The sequence below is a fragment of the Salmo salar genome, chromosome 03 (genome assembly GCF_965601325.2).
Source record: "Salmo salar chromosome 03, fSalSal1, whole genome shotgun sequence".
Classification (NCBI taxonomy): domain Eukaryota; kingdom Metazoa; phylum Chordata; class Actinopteri; order Salmoniformes; family Salmonidae; genus Salmo; species Salmo salar.
In genome coordinates this window covers 70,596,690-70,619,530 of record NC_138293.1, presented here as the reverse complement: position 1 = coordinate 70,619,530, position 22,841 = coordinate 70,596,690, and the positions used below count along the sequence as shown (strand labels likewise).

Below are 22,841 nucleotides of genomic sequence, written 5' to 3'. Positions count from 1 at the left end.
GCTCGTGTTATCTAGACTTGCGCTGGCAAACAAATCCATTACATTAGCTACTGAAATGTGAAGTAAACTGAGGAGTAATAGAGACTTTTAACTTGAAAACGTGCAGGATAACTCTTTCCGGTTTCTCCGGCTTCCATTTATTTATTTTTTTACACTGTGTTATGCTTGTTTGTGTAGCACTCCTCACAGGCCGTTTGGTGTACGTTTTTTTTGACGGTGAGATGAAACTGCCAAAACTCTGAAAGGTATTATTGTATGTCAGAATTACAACACAAGATTTGTTCAAGCCTAAAATGTTAGTCCGTAATCGTAACATGATGTTTCTATGTTCACAGATTAAATTTCACATTTACATTTTATGCATGGCTTTTCTTACAATCCAAACAATTTATGTATGGATTTTCTTACAATCCTAAAGAGACTTACATTCAACCTTTTGGCAGCTATCTGGCTCCATAGAAAAACTGCGACATTTACCTGGATCTCACTCTGCAAGTAGCACTGCTGGGTGATTTGAAAAATCAGTTAATCAATCAATCAATCAATAATACTATTAGCAAAAATGTTTATATTTAATTTACAATCTGTTGAAACTATGAGAATAGAAAGCTTCTGAACTTTTGTGAAACATCACAGTACAGTTGAAAAATATATGGCAAATAGACATCAAAACTGGATGGTATTCAGAGATGGATGGGAGGGGTTGAGGAGCTGAAGGGTGGGACTGATAACTAAAGTAAAATGTACTGTGTCTGTAAAATGTACAGGATATAGTATGCATAAGCTGTAAGTAGAAGCCTAAATGTTGTTGTCCATTAGTTTAATCCAATTAGGGGAGGGGTGGTAGGGTTATGGGAAAATAATAAATGGACAATATATATAACAAAAATGTTTTATATATATATATATATATATATATATATATATATATATATATATATATATATATATATATATATCTGTCAAAAGCTTGGACACACCTACTCATTCAAGGGTTTTTCTTTATTTTTACTATTCATTTTAGAATAATAGTGAAGACATCAAAACTATGAAATAACACATGAAATCATGTAGTAACCAAAAAAGTGTTAAACTCATCAAAAAATTTCTTTGCAGCAGTTGGACCATGAAGGCCTGATTCACGCTGTCTCCTCTGAACAGTTGATGTTGAGATGTCTGTTACTTGAACTCTGTGAAGCATTTATATGGGCTGCAATCTGAGGTGCAGTTAATTGCGGATTTTTGAGGCTGGTAACTGTAATGAACGTATCCTCTGCGTCAGAGGTAACTCTGGGTCTTCCTTTCCTGTGGCGGTCCTCATGAGAGCCAGTTTCATCATAGCACTTGATGGTTTTTGCAACTGCACTTAAAGAAACGTTAAAAGTTCTTGACATTTTCCAGATTGATTGACCTTCATGTCTTAAAGTAAATATGGTCTATTGTTTCTCTTTGCTTATTCGAGCTGTTCTTACCATAATATGGACTTGGTATTTTACCAAATAGGGCCATCTTCTCTATACCACCCCGACCTTGTCACAACACAACTGATTGGCTCAAGCGCATTAAGAAGGAAATAAATTCCACAAATTAACTTTATCAAGGCACACCTGTTAATTGAAATGCATTTCAGGTGACTATCTCATGAAGCTGGTTGAGAGAATGCCAAGAGTGTGAAAAGCTGTCATCAAGGCAAAGGGTGGCTACTTTGAAGAATCTCAAATATAAAATATATTTTGATTTGTTTAACACTTTTTTGGTTACTACATGATTCCATATGTTATTTCATAGTTTAAGTCTATACTATTATTCTACAATGTAGAAAATAGTAAAAAATAAAATAAAAACTCTGGAACAAGTAGGTGTGTCTAAACTTTTGATTGGAAATGATTGGAAATGATGCAGATATTTACACTGATAGAAGCCACAATCTATCTGCAACATTTGAGCTGATCTAACCCCCTGCCAAAACAAATTGTGTAGACTACATGACCAAAAGTATGTGGACACCTGCTCTTTGAACATATCATTCCAAAAATCATGGGCATTAATATGGAGTTGGTCCCCCCTTTGCTGCTATAACAGCCTCAACTCTTCTGGGAAGGCTTTCCACTAGATTTTGGAACATTTCTGCGGGGACTTGCTTCCATTCAGCCATAAGAGCATTAGTGAGATCGGGCACTGATGTTGGGCGATTAGGCCTGGCTCGCAGTCTGCGTTCCAATTCATCCCAAAGGTGTTCGATGGGGTTGAGGTCAGGGCTCTGTGCAGGCCAGTCAAGTTCTTCCACACCGATCTCGGTAAACCATTTTTGTATGGACCTCGCTTTGTGCATGGGGCCATTGTCATGCTGAAACAGGAAAGGGCCTTCCCCAAACTGTTGCCACAAAGTTGGAAGCACAGAATCGTCTAGAATGTCATTGTATGCTGTAGCGTTAAGATTTCCCTTCACTGGAACTAAGGGGCCTAACCCGAACCATGAAAAACATCCCCAGACCATTATTCCTCCTCCACCAAACTTTACAGTTGGCACTATGCATTCGGTCAGGTAGCTTTCTCCTGGCATCCGCCAAAGCCAGATTCGTCCGTCGGACTGCCAGATGGTGAAGCGTGATTCATCACTCCAGAGAACACGTTTCCACTGCTCCAGAGTCCAATGGCGGCGAGCTTTACACCACTCCAGCCGACGCTTGGCATTGCGCATGGTAATCTTAGGCTTGTGTGCGGCTGCTCGGCCATGGAAACCCATTTCATGAAGCTCCCGACGAACAGTTCTTGTGCTGACGTTGCTTCCAGAGGCAGTTTGAAACTCGGTAGTGAGTGTTGGAATGGAGGACAGATGATTTTTACTCGCTACGCGCCTCAGCACTCGAGCCTGTAGCCTGTACTCTCTCTCCTGGAGGATCTCCACTGGGTCCAGGCCACAGGGCTTCTGGATAGGTGTGATGTGGTTCTGTTTCTGGTGCAGCACCATGGGCAAGGGCTGGGGGGGCTGCCCAGGGGACTGGGTCTGAGGGGGCATGACCGGGGAGGCAGTAGGGGGCACGGAGGGAGGAGCAGGGGAGGGTCTGCCAGTGGGCTGAGGGGGAATCAGCTTCTGGGGGGCACTGGATGGAGCAGCAGCATTCACCATGGGCCCTAGAATATATTGCATTGAAAGAGTTATTAGTTCTACCATTGATTCCACAGTGTTTTGGTGCAATTATTATCTGTTTAATATGCACGTATTACTTGTTTAATTTTTATTTAACTAGGCATGTCAGTTTAGAACAAATTCGTATTTACAATGACGGCCTTGTGATAGGTCTGGTGAAATTATCAGTACAGGAAAGAGAAGAACATGGAATAAAAACACTACAGACTAGTGCCCTCTCACACACAGGTAAATCACTGCCCAGGTGTCAAGAGGAGGCTCACCTTCAGGCCATTGTTTAGGGAGTCCATTGGTGGGCTGGCCCTGCATACCAGGGGGAACACCTGAGGGTCCTGGAGGAGGCATGTTTGGGCCTACCATTCCTGCAAGATGAAATTAGATATGATCATACACTACCTGGGCATTCATGCCTACTGAAGTCTAGTTAACGTAGAAAATGGTGCCTGAACCGAGAGCATGCGTTTAAGTTTCACCACCAACGGTCCGTGTTAAGCATTCAAATTATTTATTTTCTTTGTTTGAGATGGACAACATTTGTGTGCGATTGACTGTAATTATGTGCATTTGTGTGTCATTCATAGGGTTACAAAACTCATTAACAGGCTGTGTAGCATAAACTTGCATGTGCCCACCCCACTCACCAAGTGGTCTGTTGTAGTTTGCTAGTGGCTGTCCAGGCCCCGCCCCAGGCCCAGAGGAAGGGGGCATGTTGGGCATCCCTGGCTGCATCCCTGGCATGGGCCTCTTGCCCTGCACAGCCATCTGCAGGTGGTCTGGCAGGGGCTGGCTGCGAGCCAGCATCTTGTAGGCCATGATCTGGGCCCTGAGCTGGTGCAGCTGGTTTTGGTTGAAGGGGGTAGGTCCACCAGGCCCAACCCCACCTGGCACTGAACCACCACTCAGGACACCACCGAGGCTCTGCTGGCCCATGGACTGAGGGTCACCGCCCTCCATGGGAACACCTGGGCCAGAGGGCATCATGGGGCCAGGGGGAGGGCCGTTGGCTGGCACAGGGCTGGGAGAGTGCTCAGAACCCCCCAGTGGAGAGAGGTAGCCTGGGGAGGAGAGACAACAGCACAGGTGAGAAAAGTCATCTTCCCTGGGAATGGTAGGGCATGAAATGGTGGCGAAATGGATGCTAACAGACCAGAAGAAATGTTAACCAAATCCAGACTGGTATTATGATTATGAGCTGGACTGGCGATACAAACACTTTACAAATCAGTCTCTAACAGACATGCACACATTACAGCTGAGCCCCGCCCTCTGTACGTATTACCTCAATACCCCCGCACATTGACTCTGTACCGGTATCCACTGTATATAGCCCCGCTATTGTTATTTACTGCTGCTCTTTATTATTTGTTAATCTTATCTCTTACTTTTATTTTATATAAAGGTATTTTCTTGAAACGGCCTTGTTGGTTAAGGGCTTGTAAGTAAGCATTTCACTGTAAGGACTACACCTGTTGTATTCGGCGCATGTGACGAATACAATTTGATTTGTCACCAGTCAAACACTTTACAAATCAGTGTCTAACAGACATGGACACATTACAGCTGAGCCCCGCCCTCTGTCACACCAGTCAATACAGGATAGAAGAGTCAACAGAAAAACATAATCTCCTGTGTTACAGTATTTCAACAGCCCCTCTGTCTCCCTGTCCTTCTCTCCTTGGTGACTGAGTAGTTTTGTAGCAGACAGCTGCCACCGGCATTGTCTGAAAGGGGAAGCCTCATGCCCCGCCCCTCCACTGAGCGTCTGCTGCTCACGCTACCCAACAAAACGACAGAAGTGAAAGAGGAGAAACTAGCTGGTTGAGTTCACAGTACAAGTGCACACAAGTTAGCATTCTCTTTTCAGGTAATCAGCTTTAAAAACAATTGTGCTTAACTCTAAAATCATAAGCACCATATTTAGATCATATGGAAAGCTAATAAGTTAACCTTTTGTGTAAAGCTCCTTCAAAAACAGAGTCAATGTTTCCTCTATCCAATCTAATCAGTACCCCATGGTATGGTACCTTGGGAGTGTTGGTCCATGGGGCTAGGAGGGGGTCCCATTCCAATGTGGCCTCCACCTGCTCTCATGCCCATGCTCTTCATCGGTCCATAGCGAGGGTCATCAGACATGCCCTTCTCATGCATTCCTTCCATAGGCTGGGAGAAGACAACACACATGAATACATTGACATAAGCATGTCCTACTTAGATAGCATATACATTCCTTATGTACAGTAAAGGAAGAATAGATTAATGCAAAAAAAGTATCATAAAATGGTACTGCAGACCATAGCAGACATTTGACATACATTACAGTTATGGATATGCCCATTTTCTGTCTTACTTTGTGCATCTGATGCATATTCTCCTGAGGATATCCTGAGGGCCCCTGTTGTGTGTGGGAGTGTCCAGAGGCTGGGGGACCTGGGCTGGGTCCCATCATGCTATGAGCAGAGCCTGGGGAAGTGCTGGGGCCCATGGCTCCTGGAGACGGGCCCGGCCGAGGCGTCCCTCCCATGGGGGGGTCCGGGGTGGACATTTCTCAGGTGAGTCCGAGAATGTGACAGCACCAAGCTCCACTCTGCAGAGGACAAATGACAGATGAGATACTGACCACTATTTACAACAAACCAACCCAGCAGTGGGGAGTAAAATGTACTGTGTACTAGTGATGGGGGGGATTGATACGTTACATATCAGGATACTGTTGACGATATATTGTATCGTTTTGACAATATTGCATTAGTTGGCTGTACCTAGGGTTGCAAAGGGTTGCAAACTTTCCGGTAAATTTCCTGAATTTTTTCCTGGGAAGTTAAGCCCTGGAATTTGGGTAATTTTGCTTAAATTCATCAAAAAAGTTAGCTTAAAACAGTGAACCTTTTTTGTGGGATACATGGCAATTCTAGGTCTTGTGGCATATTTTGGTTAACCTATCCCCAATTCAATGGAATTGCAACCCTCTGCATGCACAGTGCATTCTTCCATCACATGTACAGCTGATTCTCAAGATCTTGCACACTAATGAGATGCTATTCAGCCCACACTACTACACTGTCTGAGTTAAGGACTACATGCTTTCTGGTAAGTTTTGATTACAATATTGGGTGGGGTGAATATTTTTTTTGTTAACTAGTAAATTGTAGACTACAGAAAAGTGTGTTTAAATCATTTCTAACTTGTTAACAATTTCTACTAGTTAGTTTTTGCTACCATGTGGGATTTAGCTTGCTTGAGCCTGCTAACTGAGGAGTGTTAATTCACCTGTTTCCATACATGTTTCATTTTAAAACATTTATCTTACAAAAGGAATTGTTTAATCTAACTGCTTAAGTATTTATCTGTACATGGAATTGTATTTGTTTATTTTTTAATAATTGTTTTCTAATCTTTACAGGAAAATGCCACGGGCACCATCTGATGTGTGGAGACATTTCACTGCAGCTAACGTAGAAGGAAAAGTTGTGTACATTTGCAAATACTGTGCCAAATAATATGAAGAATGCAACAAAGATGCAGAATCGTCTGGCCAAGTGCATAAAGTTCCCTCAGCGCTCACAACAAGCAACCTCTGACAAAAGTCCCTCTACTTCTATTCGAGGTGAAAATGATGAATCAGACACCTTATCGATAGCAACAGCTCATGGTCCTCCTGGAATTAGAAGTTTTTTTGACTCAATGGAAGAACGTAGTCAGAGAAATCCTGATGAATGTGTTGCTCGAGCTGTGTATGCAACTGGTTCACCTCTGATGCTCACAGATAATATGTATTGGAAGAGATTTCTGAATGTTCTTCACCCAGCATACACCCCTCCAACCAGACATGCTTAATCTACTCATTTGCTGGATGCAGAGTTCAACAGAGTTCAAGTCAAGATCAAGCAAAGCATAGAGAGAAGCAGACTGTATTGCAATAATCTCTGATGGGTGGTTGAATGTTCGTGGCCAAGGAATAATTAACTACATCATCTCCACCCCTCAACCAGTATCCTACAAGAGCACAGACACAACACACACACCAGTCTCTACATTTACATTTTAGTCATTTAGCAGACGCTCTTATCCATAGCGACTTACAGTAGTGAATGCATACATTTCATAAATTTTTTCTCCGTACTGGTCCCCCGTGGGAATCGAACCCACAACCCTGGCGTTGCAAACACCATGCTCTACCAACTGAGCTACATGGGACTCTACATTGCAGATGAGCTGTCATCAATGACCTTGGACCACAGAAGGAATTTGCACTGGTGACAGACAATGCTGCAAACATGAAGGCTGCTTGGTCTAAAGTGGAGGAGTCCTACCCTCAAATCACACCCGTTGGCTGAGCTGCTCATGCATTGAATCTGCTCCTCAAGGACATCATGACACTGAAAACAATGGATACACTCTACAAGAGAGCCAGGGAAATGGTTAGGCATGTGAAGGGTCATCAAGTTATAGCAGCAATCTATCTCACCAAGCAAAGTGAGAAGAATAAGAGCACCACATTGAAGCTGCTCAGCAACAGCCGTTGGGTTGGTGTTGTCATCATGTTTGACAGTCTCCTGGAGGGGAAGGAGTCTCTCCCAAAAAAATGGCCATAATCACAGTCTGCCGATATGGACAGCCCCATCAAGAGAATCCTCCTGGATGATGTATTTTGGAAGAGAGTGGTAAGCAGCCTGAAACTCCTGAAACATATAGCAGTAGCCATTGCGCGGATTGAGGGAAACAATGCCATCCTGTCTGATGTTCAGACTTGCAGATGTAAGAGAAGAAATCCGTACTGCCCTGCCCACTTCACTGTTGCTCCAAGCAGAGGAAACTGCAGTTCTGAAATATATAAAAAAGCATGAAGACTTCTGCCTGAAGCCCATACACGCCGCAGCGTACATGTATGCTGCCAAGAGCATCCTGTCTGGTGCAGAGATCAACAAGGCCTATGGTGTCATCACTACCGTGTCTCGCCACCTTGGCCTGGATGAGGGCAAGGTTCTTGGCAGTCTGGTGAAGTACACTTCCAAGCAAGGGCTTTGGGATGGAGATGCAATATGGCAGTCGTGCCAACATATCTCATCAGCCACCTGGTAGAAGGGACTTTGTGGATCTGAGGCTCTTTCCCCTGTTGCTTCCATTATCCTCCAAATCCCACCAACAGCCGCCGCCTCAGAGCGCAACTGGTCCTTGTTTGGAAACACACACAACAAAGCACGCAACAGGCTGACCAATACAAGGGTTGAAAAATTGGTGGCCATCCTGGCAAATTTGAGGCTTTTTGAGCCTGACAATGAGCCATCCTCAACAAGGTTGGAAAGTGACAGTGAAGATGAGCCCTCAGAGTCTGATGTTCAAGAGGTGGACATTGAGGAGGTCCAGGGAGAAGACATGGAAGCCTGAGAGGAAGACAACCAAAGCTTTAGTTTCATTTTACAGATGTATGTTGAAAACGTTTTTGGGAGATGCGATGGATCATTGGGGATCATTCAATATTCCCTTTCTCTTGTTGTTCATCCAGTGAAGAGTCAACTCATTTAATTAAAGTTCAATTCGTAACACATTTTATTTTATTATTATTTATATTGGAAGGATTTAATAATTTGCAATTATGTCTACATATGATAAGTTAAAAGGTTTATGTTTGTCTCCATATATGGTAAATATATCCAATGCAAAAAAACATTTACATTTAAACGGTATTAATATAAATTTGCATATTCCCGTTAATTCCCAAGGAAAGTATCCACCTCTGAATATTCCCCATAATGTGCAACTCTAGACACACCTACTCATTCAAGGGTTTTTCTTATTTTTTTTTACATTGTAGAATAATAGTGAAGACATCAAAACTATGAATTAACACATATGGAATCATGTTGTAACCAACAACAACAACAAAAAGTTTAAACAAATCAAAATATATATTTTTTGAGATTCTTCAAAGTAGCCACCCTTTGCCTTGACAGCTTTGCACACTCTTGGCATTCTCTCAACCAAAATCCACCAACGCTACACATACCTTTGTCTCATGCCCTTCTGCACACCTAGGAACCTCCCTCCTACACTGCTGCCACATGCCCATTAGCTTGACACACCTGTAACGTTAACATCGTAATGTATTCGGTACAAAAGCTCAGACAGGGATAACTGATATAACATCACTCTGCCGGGCAGACTCAGAATCAAAAGAACACAACTCTTCTGTGTCTCCACTCAAGCCACACAGTCTGCGTCGCACCAAACGAAGAGCATCACAAACACCGGGAATCTTCCCCTGGCTTCAGGTTGTCCACTTTCACCACAACCCCAGTAATCACTCCTTTTAATGGCGCCCTATACTTGAGAGCAAAACTATTCATATATCCTGTCCCCAGACGTTTAACGCCAAGCGCCTGCTTCTTCTGACCAACAGAAACGCAATCACAAGACCACTTCAGGTTACCTAAACCGATTCCACAGCACCCAACTCCATTTTCACCCACCCTTAATTTCACTCCTACGGTCTCAGACTCATCTTTATCCTGACCCTCTGTGTAATCCTCGGGCTCCGAGAACTTCACCACCTGATACTTCGCCCTTATTCACTTTCATTTCTCCTGTCTTCGATCCGGTGTACAGATCACACTTTCTACCATTCTTCAACAAACCATCTCCCCTTTTCCTCCACTTTTGACCAATTCAAACTCACCTTCTCCTTTTCCTTCCATTAGTCCTCCATAATCCAAGTATATGTCACCATTCCCCGCTCGCTCTTCAAGTATGATCACCCCAAACATTTTCCCTTACCAAAGATAATCGTAACTCCTTATCGGTCATCGAGGCCGTTAACACTTTCAAAACTCGCAGAGATCGACAGTATTGCAGCGCGTGAGGCACCTAATGTGGTGTATAGCTAGCATAGCTTGACTCGAAAGCTAGCTAGCAGTAAAACAACCCCCGTTAGCTCCGTTTACCACATAGTAGCACGTTATATTTGTTCGAGGTCAGAAACAATTCACCCATGTGATGGGCTACATTTAAAAAAATTGTTTTCAACATAATAAATGCAAATAAACTGGAACACTGCCAGACAGTTGGCCAACGTTAGCTAATGGTATGGTCTATGCTAGCCGACCATGCTGTCTTAACAAAATGTATGGTGCGAATGACGTTGTTTTGCTGACTTTAGAGATGCGGCAAGAGTAAAAATATATATATATATCAGTTGATTGATCCAACCCGCATCCCGTACCCCTGCTAACTATATACATTTACCAAAAACATGTATTAATTTCAGTCTGCAGCCACTGTCTGCAGAGAGACAGACGAGTAATGTCGGTCCTGACTACCGTTCCTTCCCAACCCAACGATAACCAAAAGGTATCAGAAAGTGAAATTACGTATCATTAATCTGAACAGGGATAACATCGACGAAGTATTGAAAATAAAACACCTGAATCTGACTTACATTGAAATCACTCTTCGCGAGTAGGTCCTTTCGAAGTATGTCGACGTGGGGGATGGGTGTACAAATTATTATAGAACAGCATTATTACATGTAGTAAAATAAGGTCATGAGGCATCATTGTTGATAGTAGTCATTGACAATAATAATAGCAATTGAGCTCTGTTTACATGGACATTTTATTCAGATAGAAAAATGCAATGTCAAAAAAACATTGAACGTTATCAACACTAGCTATATTAACTCGTTTAATAACCACAACCAAAGGTGCTGTTTTGTAGTTTGGAATATGTACCAGTCCACTTTACAGTAAAACAAAATATGATAATACAGGTTATTGAAATTAAATGCATAGGGACTAGATAGAACCACGGAGAGAACTGGGTAGTGGTGGATTATCGATTCCTCGACTCCTTGCCTGTCGACTCCCTTTTCTTAGTGTCAAGCTTCGACTCCTAAGATTCAGTATTTTTGCAATGGAGGAAACAATTTCCCGTAGAACACAAACTCTCGTATATTTCACCGCAAAGAAAGAGCGAGGGGGAGATGGGAGGGGCACAGCCAGGCATGTCCGCCAGCAGGCAGAACTGTGCATCGGTAATCAAAATATGTGGGCTATTGCAATGCTGTATTTCACAATTGCTTGCCTTGTAATGTCTCGCGCAAATTCACGAAAGGGCTATCAATGAGTAGGCTGAGCTATTCTACACGCAACAGACCGAAGACCAAACACACACTTATCTTCCTAGTAGGACTGCAATAATGTGGTGCGTATGTGTGTGTGCATCCGTTTCAGCGTGTTTTTGGAGTTGAGCAAGAGTCGACTCCAACCACAAGAGTCGGAGTCGAGTAAGTGGCGATTCATTTCGACTCCAATCACAGGATTCGGAGTCGACTCCAAAAATCCTGAAGTCGCGCACCACTGGAACCGCGTTCATCAGGACAAAACTTTTTTAATTGTTTTATTTAACCCTTAACTAGGCAAGTCAGTTAAGAAAAAAATCTTATTTACAATGACGGTCTACCAAAAGGCCTCCTGCGGGGACGGGCCCTGGGATTAAAAATACCAAATAAATACAATATAAATATAGGACAAAACCCACATCACAACAAGAGAGACAACTCTACATAAAGGGAGATCTAAGACAGCAACACATGACAACACAACATTGTAGCAGCACAAAACATGGTACAAACATTATTGGGCACAGACAACAGCACAAAGGGCAAGAAGGTAGAGACTACAATACATCACACAAAGCAGCCACAACTGTCAGTAAGTGTCCATGATTGAGTCTTTGAATGAAGAGCTTGAGATAAAACTGTCCAGTTTGAGTGTTTCTTGTAGCTTGTTCATTCAAAATTTTGGCCAACGTTCAGATAGAAATGTATGATGTAGAACAAACATAGCTACCTCTTTAGTGTATAGAATCAGGCCTGCTCTAGTCATGGCATTTCTATCTGCAACGTTTTTGTAATGAATATGGCCTGCTCACAGGAGGGTAAGGTTTACCCGTTTATCACCGGTTTTATTATGAGCCAATAGTATCTTGACATGTAGCATTTTAACCAATTGAATGAAAATGCACATTAAGGGTTGATGAGGAAAGCAACGCCCCCTCCAGCATCAGACCCTTCCTTTCAATGAATAGCACTGTCAATGTGTTTGCCACAGTCATATCAGACAATAGTGAAATACCATAAAAACAAGGGTGTCATTAACTTGTTTGTAGATGTGTTGGCTATTCTTAAAATACATTTTCATTGTTGCACACCTTGATTTAGGCCTAGGTGGTTTTACTATTCTTTGTGTTGTGGAATTTTCTGTTCTTATTTATTTTAATTGTATCTAATTTATTTGTTTTCCTTAATGTCCTTGTCTCTTGTCCAATTTAGCTTTTAGTATTTGGCATCCCTAATATACAAAAACGGATTGCTGCTCATAACATGTGAATAAGGACATTAGCCTTGTCATATTGCAGTTGCACCTTACATGACTGTTTACAGCAGCAAAGCTTGAGAATAGACATTCTCAAATCTTACGTAAGTCAAAAACTCAATCATGGCTTCTTGGCTGGAGAGTTGCTGGCTGGCTGCGTGACATCTCGCTGAGCGAGTTTAGAGGGGGAGGTCAGGTCTCTCTTTAGAGGGGGAGAGGGGGAGGTCAGGTCTCTCTTTAAGCTCCGGAACCCAGTCTCACCTTCAAAGTCCCAGAGCCTATTTACCATGCTAGGAGGGAAGAAGGTTCCAGAGGAAAGTGTTTCGGGTGGGCCACAGAAAGGAGATGACCCTCTGCTGGTTGTCCACCCAACTTTGGAGACACCGTGTGATGGGTCTCCTGTTGGCTTTGTGTGTCACCTTGTTACTCATGCTCCTGGCTACTCAGTCATTGCAGCATCCAAGGTAAGGGACAGTCTGTCGCTCTCTTTCTCCCCACACCATTATGCAGTCTGTAGGTGGTGGTAAAACTAATAGATTTAGCTCAGTGGTTATTGTGAAAATGTACCAGAGAAACACTACATATATTTGTGTAAATGCAGTACAGATTAAAAAACCTTTTAAATACAGAATTGATTAATGAGGAGTTCTTTGTCATGGCATACAGCTAAGCTGCATAAGTTCTGTTGAGACTTTGTTTACCTAGATGTCTGTTGAAATCCTCTCTTTCCTGTTTCAAAAGCCACTATGGTGGGCACAAGGGCCATAAGGTGGAGGAGAGGGGAGCACTTTCCGACAATGCTCCTCCAAACACCCTCGTCCCATCCCACACTGCCCCTAACAGGAGATAGGTATGGGCACGACAACTATCTGGGTAGCTGAACTGGTATGCGTAATAGGGGAAGGCGAAAGTGAGGTTCTCCTTCTCCCCAAGGCGGAACATCAGATTCTGGACAGTGCTGCTTCCAGTCTTGTGTGTTTTGAGGAAAGCTACAGGTGGAGGGCTCCTCCTTGTCCTCATAAAAGTGTACCCATTGGGGTCTCTTTGATGCTGCAGATTGGGTGTCTGAACCTCCTTCCTCCTGTAAGATACGGTTACCTCTATTCATCTAATGAGTAGATATGTTCTATTGCAATGTTCAGATTATCAAGTTTACTGTCAGGTCTCTGGTACATTTGGAGCCCCTCCATTTGGTGGATATTAACTGCAGATAACTTTCACTGCTTTAACGTCCTTATGGCTCCAGGTTCCGAGCAGACTTTGTAGATAAGCTGCCACCGGGTTCCTCTCAGTTCGACATGCTCTGCAGCCACATGTGGCTGGACCTGGGACAGCTGAAACAGGTGATACCCAAAAACACTATCTACATCACCCTGCTGCGTGATCCTCTACAGACCTTTGAGTCCGTTTTCAGCTACTACACTTCCACTGTACCTGCCTTCACTCTAGCCAAAAAGGCAGCTGACACAGCTAACAGGAAGTCAGCCCTCTGTCTTCCTGGAGGCCCCAGAGTCCTACTGGGACCCTACAGAACCTGGGAATGGCCTAGCCAGGAACCCTATGAGCTTTGACCTGGGCCTCCGCAGCCAAGAGTGTAACGCATCCTGGCCCATGGAGCTGACTCAGCTGGAGGAGGCCTTCCAGCTGGTGATGATCGCTGGGGGCTCTGCTGCAGCTGGAGCCTGAGGAGCTGGCCTATGTGCACCTGAACGTCCGCGCCCCCTCGGACATCACCCCGATAGAGGAGGACACCAAGGCCAGGCTCTGGGCCTGGAACAGTTTGGATGTGCTGCTCTACAACTTATTTCTGCAGGTGTTCTGGGAGAAAGCTGAGCAGTATGGCCTGGGGAGACTGAAAAGGGAGGTGGCCCTACTGAGGGCCTCCACACAGAGGCTCAGACAGAAGTGTGTGGCCAGAGGAGGAGTGCCCCCTGGTGAGCTGGAGGACCTGGTCAGGCCCTGGCAGACCGACACAGTCACCATCCTGGGATACGAGGGAACCTGACTCTGCAGGAAGAGGGGCTCTGTGTGCGACTAGTGCTGCCTGAGCTACAGTACCACTCTCACCTGTATTTCCAGCAGTAGGCCATGACATGAGGTCCATACCTACGGACTAATGTGCAGCACTTTCCCTTTTAGATACTACACCGCTCAGGATTTCTGCTTTTGATGTATTTTTCCAATAAACCAGAAATACTAACATTTTTTTAAATGTAGACTTTGTTAAAATACTATAACGACCTTAATTCAACTCCTAGCGACCTAATCAAGAGATGTTAGCCTTTTGGGGAAGCTAAGAGGCATAGTTCAGCCATAATCCGAGAGGAAGTGGTGTCTCTCTTTACTAGAAGCTTGAGGACATTATTTTAGCTATAATCGTTACATTTTTCAGTAAAATGTTCAGATTTTTTGGGTGGGGAGAAAACTGAAGAGGGGTATCAAGCAAATGTATTTATAAAGCCCATTTTACATCAGCAAGTCACAAAGTGCTATACAGAAACCCTGCCTAAAACCCCAAATAACAAGCAATGTAGAAGCACTGCAGGGTATCCGTTAAACATGTAATTCAAATTTGTATGGCCTAAACTAAATCAGTCTGATGACGTTGAGTGAGATTTTTTTTTTTTTTTACTGAGCTTTTATTGAGTGCATTGTGCCACTCATTTTCCATGTAAAAAATATTAATTCCGAAAACAGGTCAAATGCAACCCCATATTGCTCAGAATGTGCCTCTTAATTGAAATTATTATTTTATACTCTCCCCACTCAACCACATAAAACCAACACATCTAAGAAGACAAATTGATTCCTTCACCGGTTCCATGTGCACGTCACAAGGTCTAAGGAATCTGATTTCCTAATCCATTCACAGAGCAGACATCCTGTCACATGACGTCAAACAGCAGCTCAGGGCCCAGATTGTCTTGAGTCTAATGCTGGACAAAGTAGTTCAACAAAAGGTTGTAGTGGAAAGGACTACGGGATGAGCAGCCTATCTACACAATGAGGAAATAGGGTCAGTTAGTGTCTTTCAGCCAGGCATATTCACCCATGACTTCATGTAGAATAGTAAACAACGAAGTTGAAGGCAGGTTATTTAACGTAAGAACCTCAAAACCATACCAATATCATAACCTTAAAATTAAAAACAATTATACAAAAACCTTCATTTAAAAATATTGTTACATTCATAAAAACACATTCCCTTAAAACAAATAATTAGCCCAAACTAATAAATACACAAGAATAGTGTCATTGGCCTGTTCTATTCAGCAACACCTCACCCAGCCTGGTTATTGCCTGTGGAGGTTGGGGATAAAGGGTAATGCTGGAGCATGTCCCCTGTCAGTAGCTGCCACTGATAAAGCTCAGTTCAGTAACCGTGTGTATGAGTTGGTATGTGAATGATGTTCCCTGCTGGCCACATTAAGTCAGTCTGTTCACAGCACCCTTAGCAGAGTGGCCAACAACCAGATGTTCCAGTTTTCAGGGATACAGCTAATTCAACCTAGCTTAGAACTTTTATATCTGCTACATTAGTTCACAATAACACAAACTCATCCATGCTGTTGCTGTTATTGGTCCTTCTCAGCCTCGCCTTGTCCTTGGTCAGGATGTGGGTGATAGAGTTTGGGGGTGCATCGCTCTCATCCTCCTGCCCCCCATCCTGTCCCTGACCCTCTGCAATGGTGAAGATGGGGTACTTTTCTGTTGATGATGAGAGAGCCTGGGGAAGAGAAAGAGATGAATGAGAGAACCATCTCTAGGAGAGCTCTTATTTTTCCCCTCATCTCAATTTAACCATTAACCAATGACTGCATTACAGACATACTGTAAAAGCAATAATGTACTTTGCTCCTTGCAACTAAAACATGTTCTGCACCAGTTACACAGCATACTCTTCATATATTTATATTTGATCTCAAGAGTAAACAGCATCTTGTCCAAGGTTCAAATCCATAGCCAGCCTATTCCCCTGACATGGACACCACAAATAAAATCAAGTTGGTCACATGCACAGGATACCAGGTGTAAACGGTACAGTGAAATTCTTACTTGCAAGCTTTCATCAACAGTGCAATACCCATTTATAAAAAGAATACACAATAAGTAATACAAAGTAGTAACAAAATAACAATTTTAATGTTTGGAATTTTTATGTTTGGAAATATATACACAAAAATAATATACAGTATAGCTTAGATAAATAATAAATAGTAGCAGCAATAGTGGCTGTGTGTGTGTGCCCCACATACCGTGCTAACAGCTGAGCACAGTAACTCAAATTCCTTCTGGCTCTTGGCATAGAAGCCTATAGTGCAGCTGGGATCCATGCGACTGAAGGAGATCTTCCTGGGACACTTGCAGTGAAACGACTGCAGGGGGAGTGGAGAGGAGAAGGCCCCATTAAGGCGAGAGATGGTGGCATCAGGGTAGTCCAGATTCTAGACCGAGATTTTATCTTGATTGTATCACGAAAGCGTCGCCAACATGCACAGACAGGTTGGTAAATAAGTGGCTTAGTGTTATACTGCTAGACTGAGATACAATCTTGGTCTAGGACCTGGGCTAGTGTCATGGATATAGAATAATGTATAGGGTTTGCAAACAACACAGACAGCCAAAACAGGAAGAGAGCGCCTTCCATTACCTCTAAGGGGAAGTTATCCTGTGTGATATCCACTGTGGACTGGCTGTAGTGGGGGTCCAAGTACAACAGCTGTTCGTCTAGCACAGGAGACATGAGCATGGTCAGAATGAGGGTACAAGGACTGTAAAATTACAGAATGACAACAGGAAGACCATACACCTACCTTGGTACCCAACGAAGAACAGAGAATGCTTGGGTTTGCCACCAATGATTCCAATGCAGCATTCTAACCTCAGGAGATTCTATGGAAAGAAAAACACAAGAATGGTTTACCAATCTCTTACTGTGTTTTGTGGTTGTCATTGTCTGTGTGCATGTCTCTAGCATGTTACTTTGACTTGACACATACTTTGACACATTTGATGTAGGTTGGGTTGAGGACTTCTCCTCCCAGGCGCACAGGGACCAGGATGATGACAGACTTCCAGGCTGGACTGGGTCCTGTGGAGCCCTCAGATAGAGGTCTCTCACACAGCCTCACCACGTCATCTATGTACACTACACAGGGACCACATAATGATATCACCTATTACTATAGTCTGATGGGCGCCCTGCCACATAGTGAGAATGAGATAACAAGGGAACACTCACCAGTGCAGTCCTGTGCTACATACACTGTCAGATTGGACACCTCTGCTGATGCTGCGTCAACAGCCTTACTAAAACAAACAGACACCCCACATCACTAAGGGAAGATGTATTGTATGGAATGCAGATGGCTGGGGGGGGTGGGGGGGGGCAGGTTTAGCTTCTAAATTCTCACCGAAGTATGTGTGCTACGATGGAGGGGCCATACCAGTCCCCTGCCTTCTTCCCTGAGCTTGTGCCCTGTTCCACCAGCTGGTGCAGCCCGAACGGGGCGATGGGATGGTCCCCAAACCAGGACACCACCCGTCTGTGAGTGACCTCAGTCCGGCTCTCCAGGAAGGACACTATGCTCCTCCTCCTTCCCTTCTTAGTCACCTCTGGACCCAAGGAGCGAGACTCCTGTACCTCCATGTCATCTTTGGAAACATGGTTGGCAGAGACCCAGGTCCAGCCTGGCAACAATAGAAAGACAAGGGACAAGGTTAAGTAGTGATAAACTGTAGTAGTGTGTTACTCAGGAGATACTTCAAGATGCTGCTGGAAACATGTACCTGTATATATGTGTGTGTTTGTGTGTGTCCCACGTGCACAAGTGTGTTTTTTCTTTTACCTGGCGGCAGCAGGTGTAGCAGCAGGCCCTGTGCCAGCAGCATCTGTCCACTGCGCAGCATGCAGCCCCACCCACTGTCTGTGGTCAGAGAGGAACCATCCAGCTGTGGGAAGCCCCGCCTGTACGTCAGCCACAGCAGAGTGGCAAAGGCCCGGCGAAAGCACTCCCTCTCCACTGACAAAACAAAGGACAGACACTGGCCTTCAATATAGAATGTTCTCAAATCCAGTTACATACCAGTTTACCATTAGATGTGGGTCTTTTAAAAGGGTGGAGTTACCCAACCAACAGAACATCTCTCACCTCCATGACAGAGCAGATAAGACTGTCCAAGCATGGTCAGAGGAGAGGTCTTGCTGAAGCGGGCCTTTGACTTGAATGTCCAGCCTGGATGGGCAAAGGAAAACAAACTATAAAATGACAAACAATAAGTGACTGGTCACTGTTAGGTCAAAACGGTTTTAGGCACACATACCATATTTGACATTGTTCCATGCTGACACCAACTTGGACTTGAGTCTGCCTCTCTCCTCAGGTTCCTCTGGGTCATCCCGGCTTCCATCAGAGCCCTGAGTTCCCAGAGACATGGTGGAAAGGTGGAACCAATCGTCTGGAGGGTCACCCTCAGGGCTCTGGCCCTCACAGGGAGAACTGGGGTTCATGACTACTGGGCTTGACCAAATGTCTGGAGTCTGGAGGTAGTTTCCTTATCGCCATATCAACCTGAGAGTGGACACACCATTGCGTATTCAGCTAAGAAGAAACCTTGATTACCATTAGGGGCAAAGCTCAGATGTAAGCTGAGAGATATTGACTGCACAGATCATATTTGTAGCTTATACTAAGTCTTCTGTCCAGGAAGTAGCTACAAATGTATGTTAAACTGCATGACATGTTAATTATTCCCCTCAGTGAGTTAGACTGAGGGCATGTGACTAGCTTGTGATGACAGTAGGAATTTCAGACATGGGTTTCTTTCAAATAGATAGACTATAATGTTGTTGCTAGAAGATACCAACCCTACCGTTAGGCTTGTTTACACTGAGCTCCACTGGGGTCAAAACTCAATCATGGTTAAATTAAGACAATGGGGAGCCAGTGCGAGATATGGGTCGGAATATAAATCTCAATGTGGTGATGGGATATGTATTATTACTAACGTACGCCAGCTAGCAGTAACCACCGCAGCCATTTTCGAATGGCAGTGTCAGCCAATCAGCTCCTTTGTTGTTCAACGCGACTTGCCATTCCATAATGGCTGCTGTGGTTACTGCTAGCTAGCATGAGGATGAAAAGGACAGTTTTCCGGGAAAACTAGCAGTATTTCAATCTTCTCGATGCATCAGTGTGGATAAAGCTAAAACTTGGAGTACAGTGACATATCCCATCCCTGCATTGAGGTACGTTTTCCGTGCCATATCTCCAGCTAGCTCCACAGTGTTTTAATGTAATCATGATTGTGTTCTGACCCCAGTGCAGCTCAGTTTAAACAATTGTAACGGTAGGGTCAGTATCTTCTGGCAAATAATTGTGGAGCAGCACTTTCTTTTCAGCAGACACTGAAAATGCAGTTACGCACACAGTAGAGCTCCATCTGCCTCCGCATGTAGCTAGTATCCAACTGTTTAATATACATTGAAAGATTTTATAGCTGGCTAGTCTACAGCGCATTCGTCAAGTATTCAGACCCCTTGACTTTTTCCACATTGTTACGTTACAGCCTTATTCTAAACTGGATGAAATCGTTTTTTCCCCCCTCATCAATCTAAACACAATACCCCATAACGACAAACCATAAACGGGTTTAGACATTTTTGCAAATGTATGTATATATAAAAAAAACGAAATATCACATTTACATAGGAATTCAGACCCTTGACTTAGTACTTTGTTGAAGCACCTTTGGCAGCAATTAAAGCCTCAAGTCTTCTTGGGTATGACACTACAAGCTTGGCAACCCTGTATTTGGGGAGTTTCTCCCATTCTTCTCTACAGATTCTCTCAAGCTCTGTCAGCTTGGATGGGGAGCGTTTTCAGGTCTCTCCAGAGATGTTCAATCGGGTTCAAGTCCAGCCTCTGGCTGGGCCATTCAAGGACATTCAGAGACTTGTCTCAAAGCCACTCCTGCGTTGTCTTGGCTGTGTGCTATGGGTCGTTGTCCTGTTGGAAGGTGAACCTTCATCCCAGTCTGAGGTCCTGAGTGCTCTGGAGCAGGTTTTCATCAAGGATCTCTCGGTACTTTGCTCCGTTCATCTTTCCTTGAGCCTGACTAGTCTCCCAGTCCCTGCCGCTGAAAAACACCCCAACAGCATTTTGCTGCCACCACTATGCTTCACCGTAGGGATGGTTCCAGGTTTCCTCCAGACGTGACGCTTGGCATTCAGGCCAAAGAGTTCAATCTTGGTTTCATCAGACCAGAGAATCTTGTTTCTCATGGTCAGAGTCCTTTAGATGCCTTTTGGCAAACTCCAACCGGGCTGTCATGTGCCTTTTATTGAGGAGTGGCTCCGGTCTGGCCACTCTACCATAAAGGCCTGATTGGTGGAGTGCTGCAGAGATGGTTGTACATCTGGAAGGTTCTCCCATCGCCACAGAAGAACTCTGGAGTTCTGTCAGAGTGACCATCGGGTTCTTGGTCACCTCCCAGACCAAGGCCCTTCTCCCCCGATTGCTCAGTTTGGCCGGGCGGCTAGCTCTAGGAAGAGTCTTGGTGGGGCCACTGTGTTCTTGGGGACCTTCAATGCTGCAGAAATGTTTTGGTAGCCTTCCCCTGATCTGTGCCTTGACATAATCCTGTCTCGGAGCTCTACGGACAATTCCTTCAACCTCATGGCTTGGTTTTTGCTCTGACATGCACTGTCAACTGTGGGAACTTATATAGACAAGTGTGTGCCTTTACAAATCATGTCCAATCAATTGATATTTACCACAGGTGGACTCCAATCCAGTTGTAGAAACATCAAGGATGATCAATGGAAGCAGGATGCACCTGAGCTCAATTTTGAGTCTCATAGTAAAGGGTCTGAATAATTATGTAAATAAGGTATTTGTTGTTAATACATTTGCAAACATTTCGAAAAACCTGTTTTCATTTTGTCATTATTGGGTATTGTGTGTAGATTGATGAGGAAGCTCATTTATTTAATCCATTTTAGAATAAGGCTGTAAAGTAACAATATGTGGAAAAAGTCAAGGGGTCTAAATACTTCCGAATGCACTGTATATCAGTAGCGAGCTAACAATCTGTGATATGTTGTGTGATACGTTAAACAATTCAGGTGCTGACTTATGTAATAATATTCGTGTTGACAACCAGCTAACATTACAGTGACACACACGCCTAGGGATGAGGTAACTACATGTCTCAACATTACAGATGAATCGTCAACATTTTTTCCAACACAATGCCAATGGCAAGCACGTTGGTATTCATTTGTCACTGGCGAACTTCTTGCTGGCAATGTGTTCTAACGTTGCATTGTAAAAATATAGCAAACAGAAATATTGTATATTGCTTTCAAATCTTAAGCGAACTCAATGCAGGCTGACTTGCTAGTGAGTGAGCTAATAACTAATTGACAGCGGGTTAACTAACTAGCCAACGATATCCATGTCTTTATTATATTCTGTAAACAAGCTAACATTAGCTGTTCTTCTCTCCTGAGGTCTTTATAGTTGGTCGATAATTTGTCCTCTTACCTTTATTTACATATCTGTCATCTTGTATGTTTCACGTACAAACTATTGTCAACAAAATAATCGTTGAGACTGGAGATGACTTTCAACAACAAGTTATCCCATGATTAGCTAGCGGCTTGACTTCCTGTTTGTCTACTTGGCAATCGGTATCGTGATTGGTCAATAAAGGACCAACGTTTCATTTACGCTATGCATTTACCCCTATTGATTTACTCCCTCCACAGCGGCGTGTTCAGCATGACGCAACGTTTTGGAATGTTCATATATATGCTACGTAAAACAAACATGGCTCTCTGACGTATGGAATAAGGATTTATGTATTGCTCTATTCATGAAATGTTTATCTGCAAGGTTTGGAAAAGTTTAGCTGAACGTGGCCCTGCTCTAGATCCATCTGAAATCGATTTAGAAGTTGCCTGTCAAAGTTATGTCTCACAACAAGAACACAAACAGGCACATGGTAATTTAAGGATTCTCTTTAAGGATTTTATTACTCTTTAGGCTTTTTTTGCATTGGTTTCATAACAGTGCCTAGGGAATAAAATGACATGGACAACAATGAACTGAGAGAAGTGTCATAAAAAAGTCAAAACTCACAAATATGTCAACATGGACAGAGGCCATGGTGTATTGCAACTCTCTTATGGAATGACAGAAGTATAACTGCACAAAATAGGACAACCACACAGATTTGGTAAATTCTCTCATTTGTAGACTTACAATTTAGAGATATAAATAACAATTCAAAGAACAATGCACAAGTAAACCATTTGA

The 22,841-nt window shown here is 43.5% G+C and overlaps 2 protein-coding genes across 3 annotated transcripts; both read right to left on the bottom strand.

Annotated features, from left to right (window-relative positions):
• Window positions 1–983: 983 nt before the first annotated feature.
• LOC106601309 (SWI/SNF-related matrix-associated actin-dependent regulator of chromatin subfamily A member 4) lies at window positions 984–10,769 on the bottom strand. 2 transcript variants are annotated; one of them, XM_014193416.3, is made up of 6 exons: window positions 10,584–10,769; window positions 5,499–5,735; window positions 5,176–5,311; window positions 3,793–4,206; window positions 3,415–3,513; window positions 984–3,135 (listed from the first exon to the last, which is right to left on the bottom strand). In XM_014193416.3, exons 2-6 carry the CDS (start codon window positions 5,691–5,693, stop codon window positions 2,045–2,047), a joined length of 1,935 nt encoding a protein of 644 aa, XP_014048891.3. In that variant the 5' UTR covers window positions 5,694–5,735; window positions 10,584–10,769; the 3' UTR covers window positions 984–2,044. The 2 variants fall into 2 exon arrangements, with proteins under 2 accessions (XP_014048891.3, XP_082827584.1); XM_082971458.1 differs by lacking the exon at window positions 10,584–10,769 and adding an exon at window positions 9,825–10,490.
• LOC106601328 (cysteine protease atg4da) lies at window positions 10,742–22,233 on the bottom strand. The gene is made up of 11 exons (XM_014193447.3): window positions 22,068–22,233; window positions 18,844–19,091; window positions 18,672–18,755; window positions 18,369–18,542; window positions 17,934–18,210; window positions 17,762–17,829; window positions 17,520–17,668; window positions 17,334–17,412; window positions 17,171–17,247; window positions 16,776–16,895; window positions 10,742–16,246 (listed from the first exon to the last, which is right to left on the bottom strand). The coding sequence occupies exons 2-11, from the start codon at window positions 19,028–19,030 to the stop codon at window positions 16,061–16,063; spliced, it is 1,401 nt and encodes a 466-aa protein (XP_014048922.1). The 5' UTR covers window positions 19,031–19,091; window positions 22,068–22,233; the 3' UTR covers window positions 10,742–16,060.
• Between the last annotated feature and the right edge of the window lie 608 nt (window positions 22,234–22,841).

Bases quoted from the DNA above. Each gene is read 5' to 3' on its own strand.
- LOC106601309 (XM_014193416.3), bottom strand. From the start codon at position 5,693: ATGTCCACCCCGGACCCCCCCATGGGAGGGACGCCTCGGCCGGGCCCG. The intron at 4,207-5,175 runs GTACCATACCAT...TCTCCTCCCCAG, and splicing joins CATGGACCAACACTCCCAAG to GCTACCTCTCTCCACTGGGG. The intron at 3,514-3,792 runs GTGAGTGGGGTG...TTCATCTTGCAG, and splicing joins AAACTACAACAGACCACTTG to GAATGGTAGGCCCAAACATG.
- LOC106601328 (XM_014193447.3), bottom strand. From the start codon at position 19,030: ATGAACCCCAGTTCTCCCTGTGAGGGCCAGAGCCCTGAGGGTGACCCT. The intron at 18,543-18,671 runs GTGAGAGATGTT...TTGTTTTGTCAG, and splicing joins TTATCTGCTCTGTCATGGAG to TGGAGAGGGAGTGCTTTCGC. The intron at 18,211-18,368 runs GTAAAAGAAAAA...TATTGTTGCCAG, and splicing joins GCTACACCTGCTGCCGCCAG to GCTGGACCTGGGTCTCTGCC.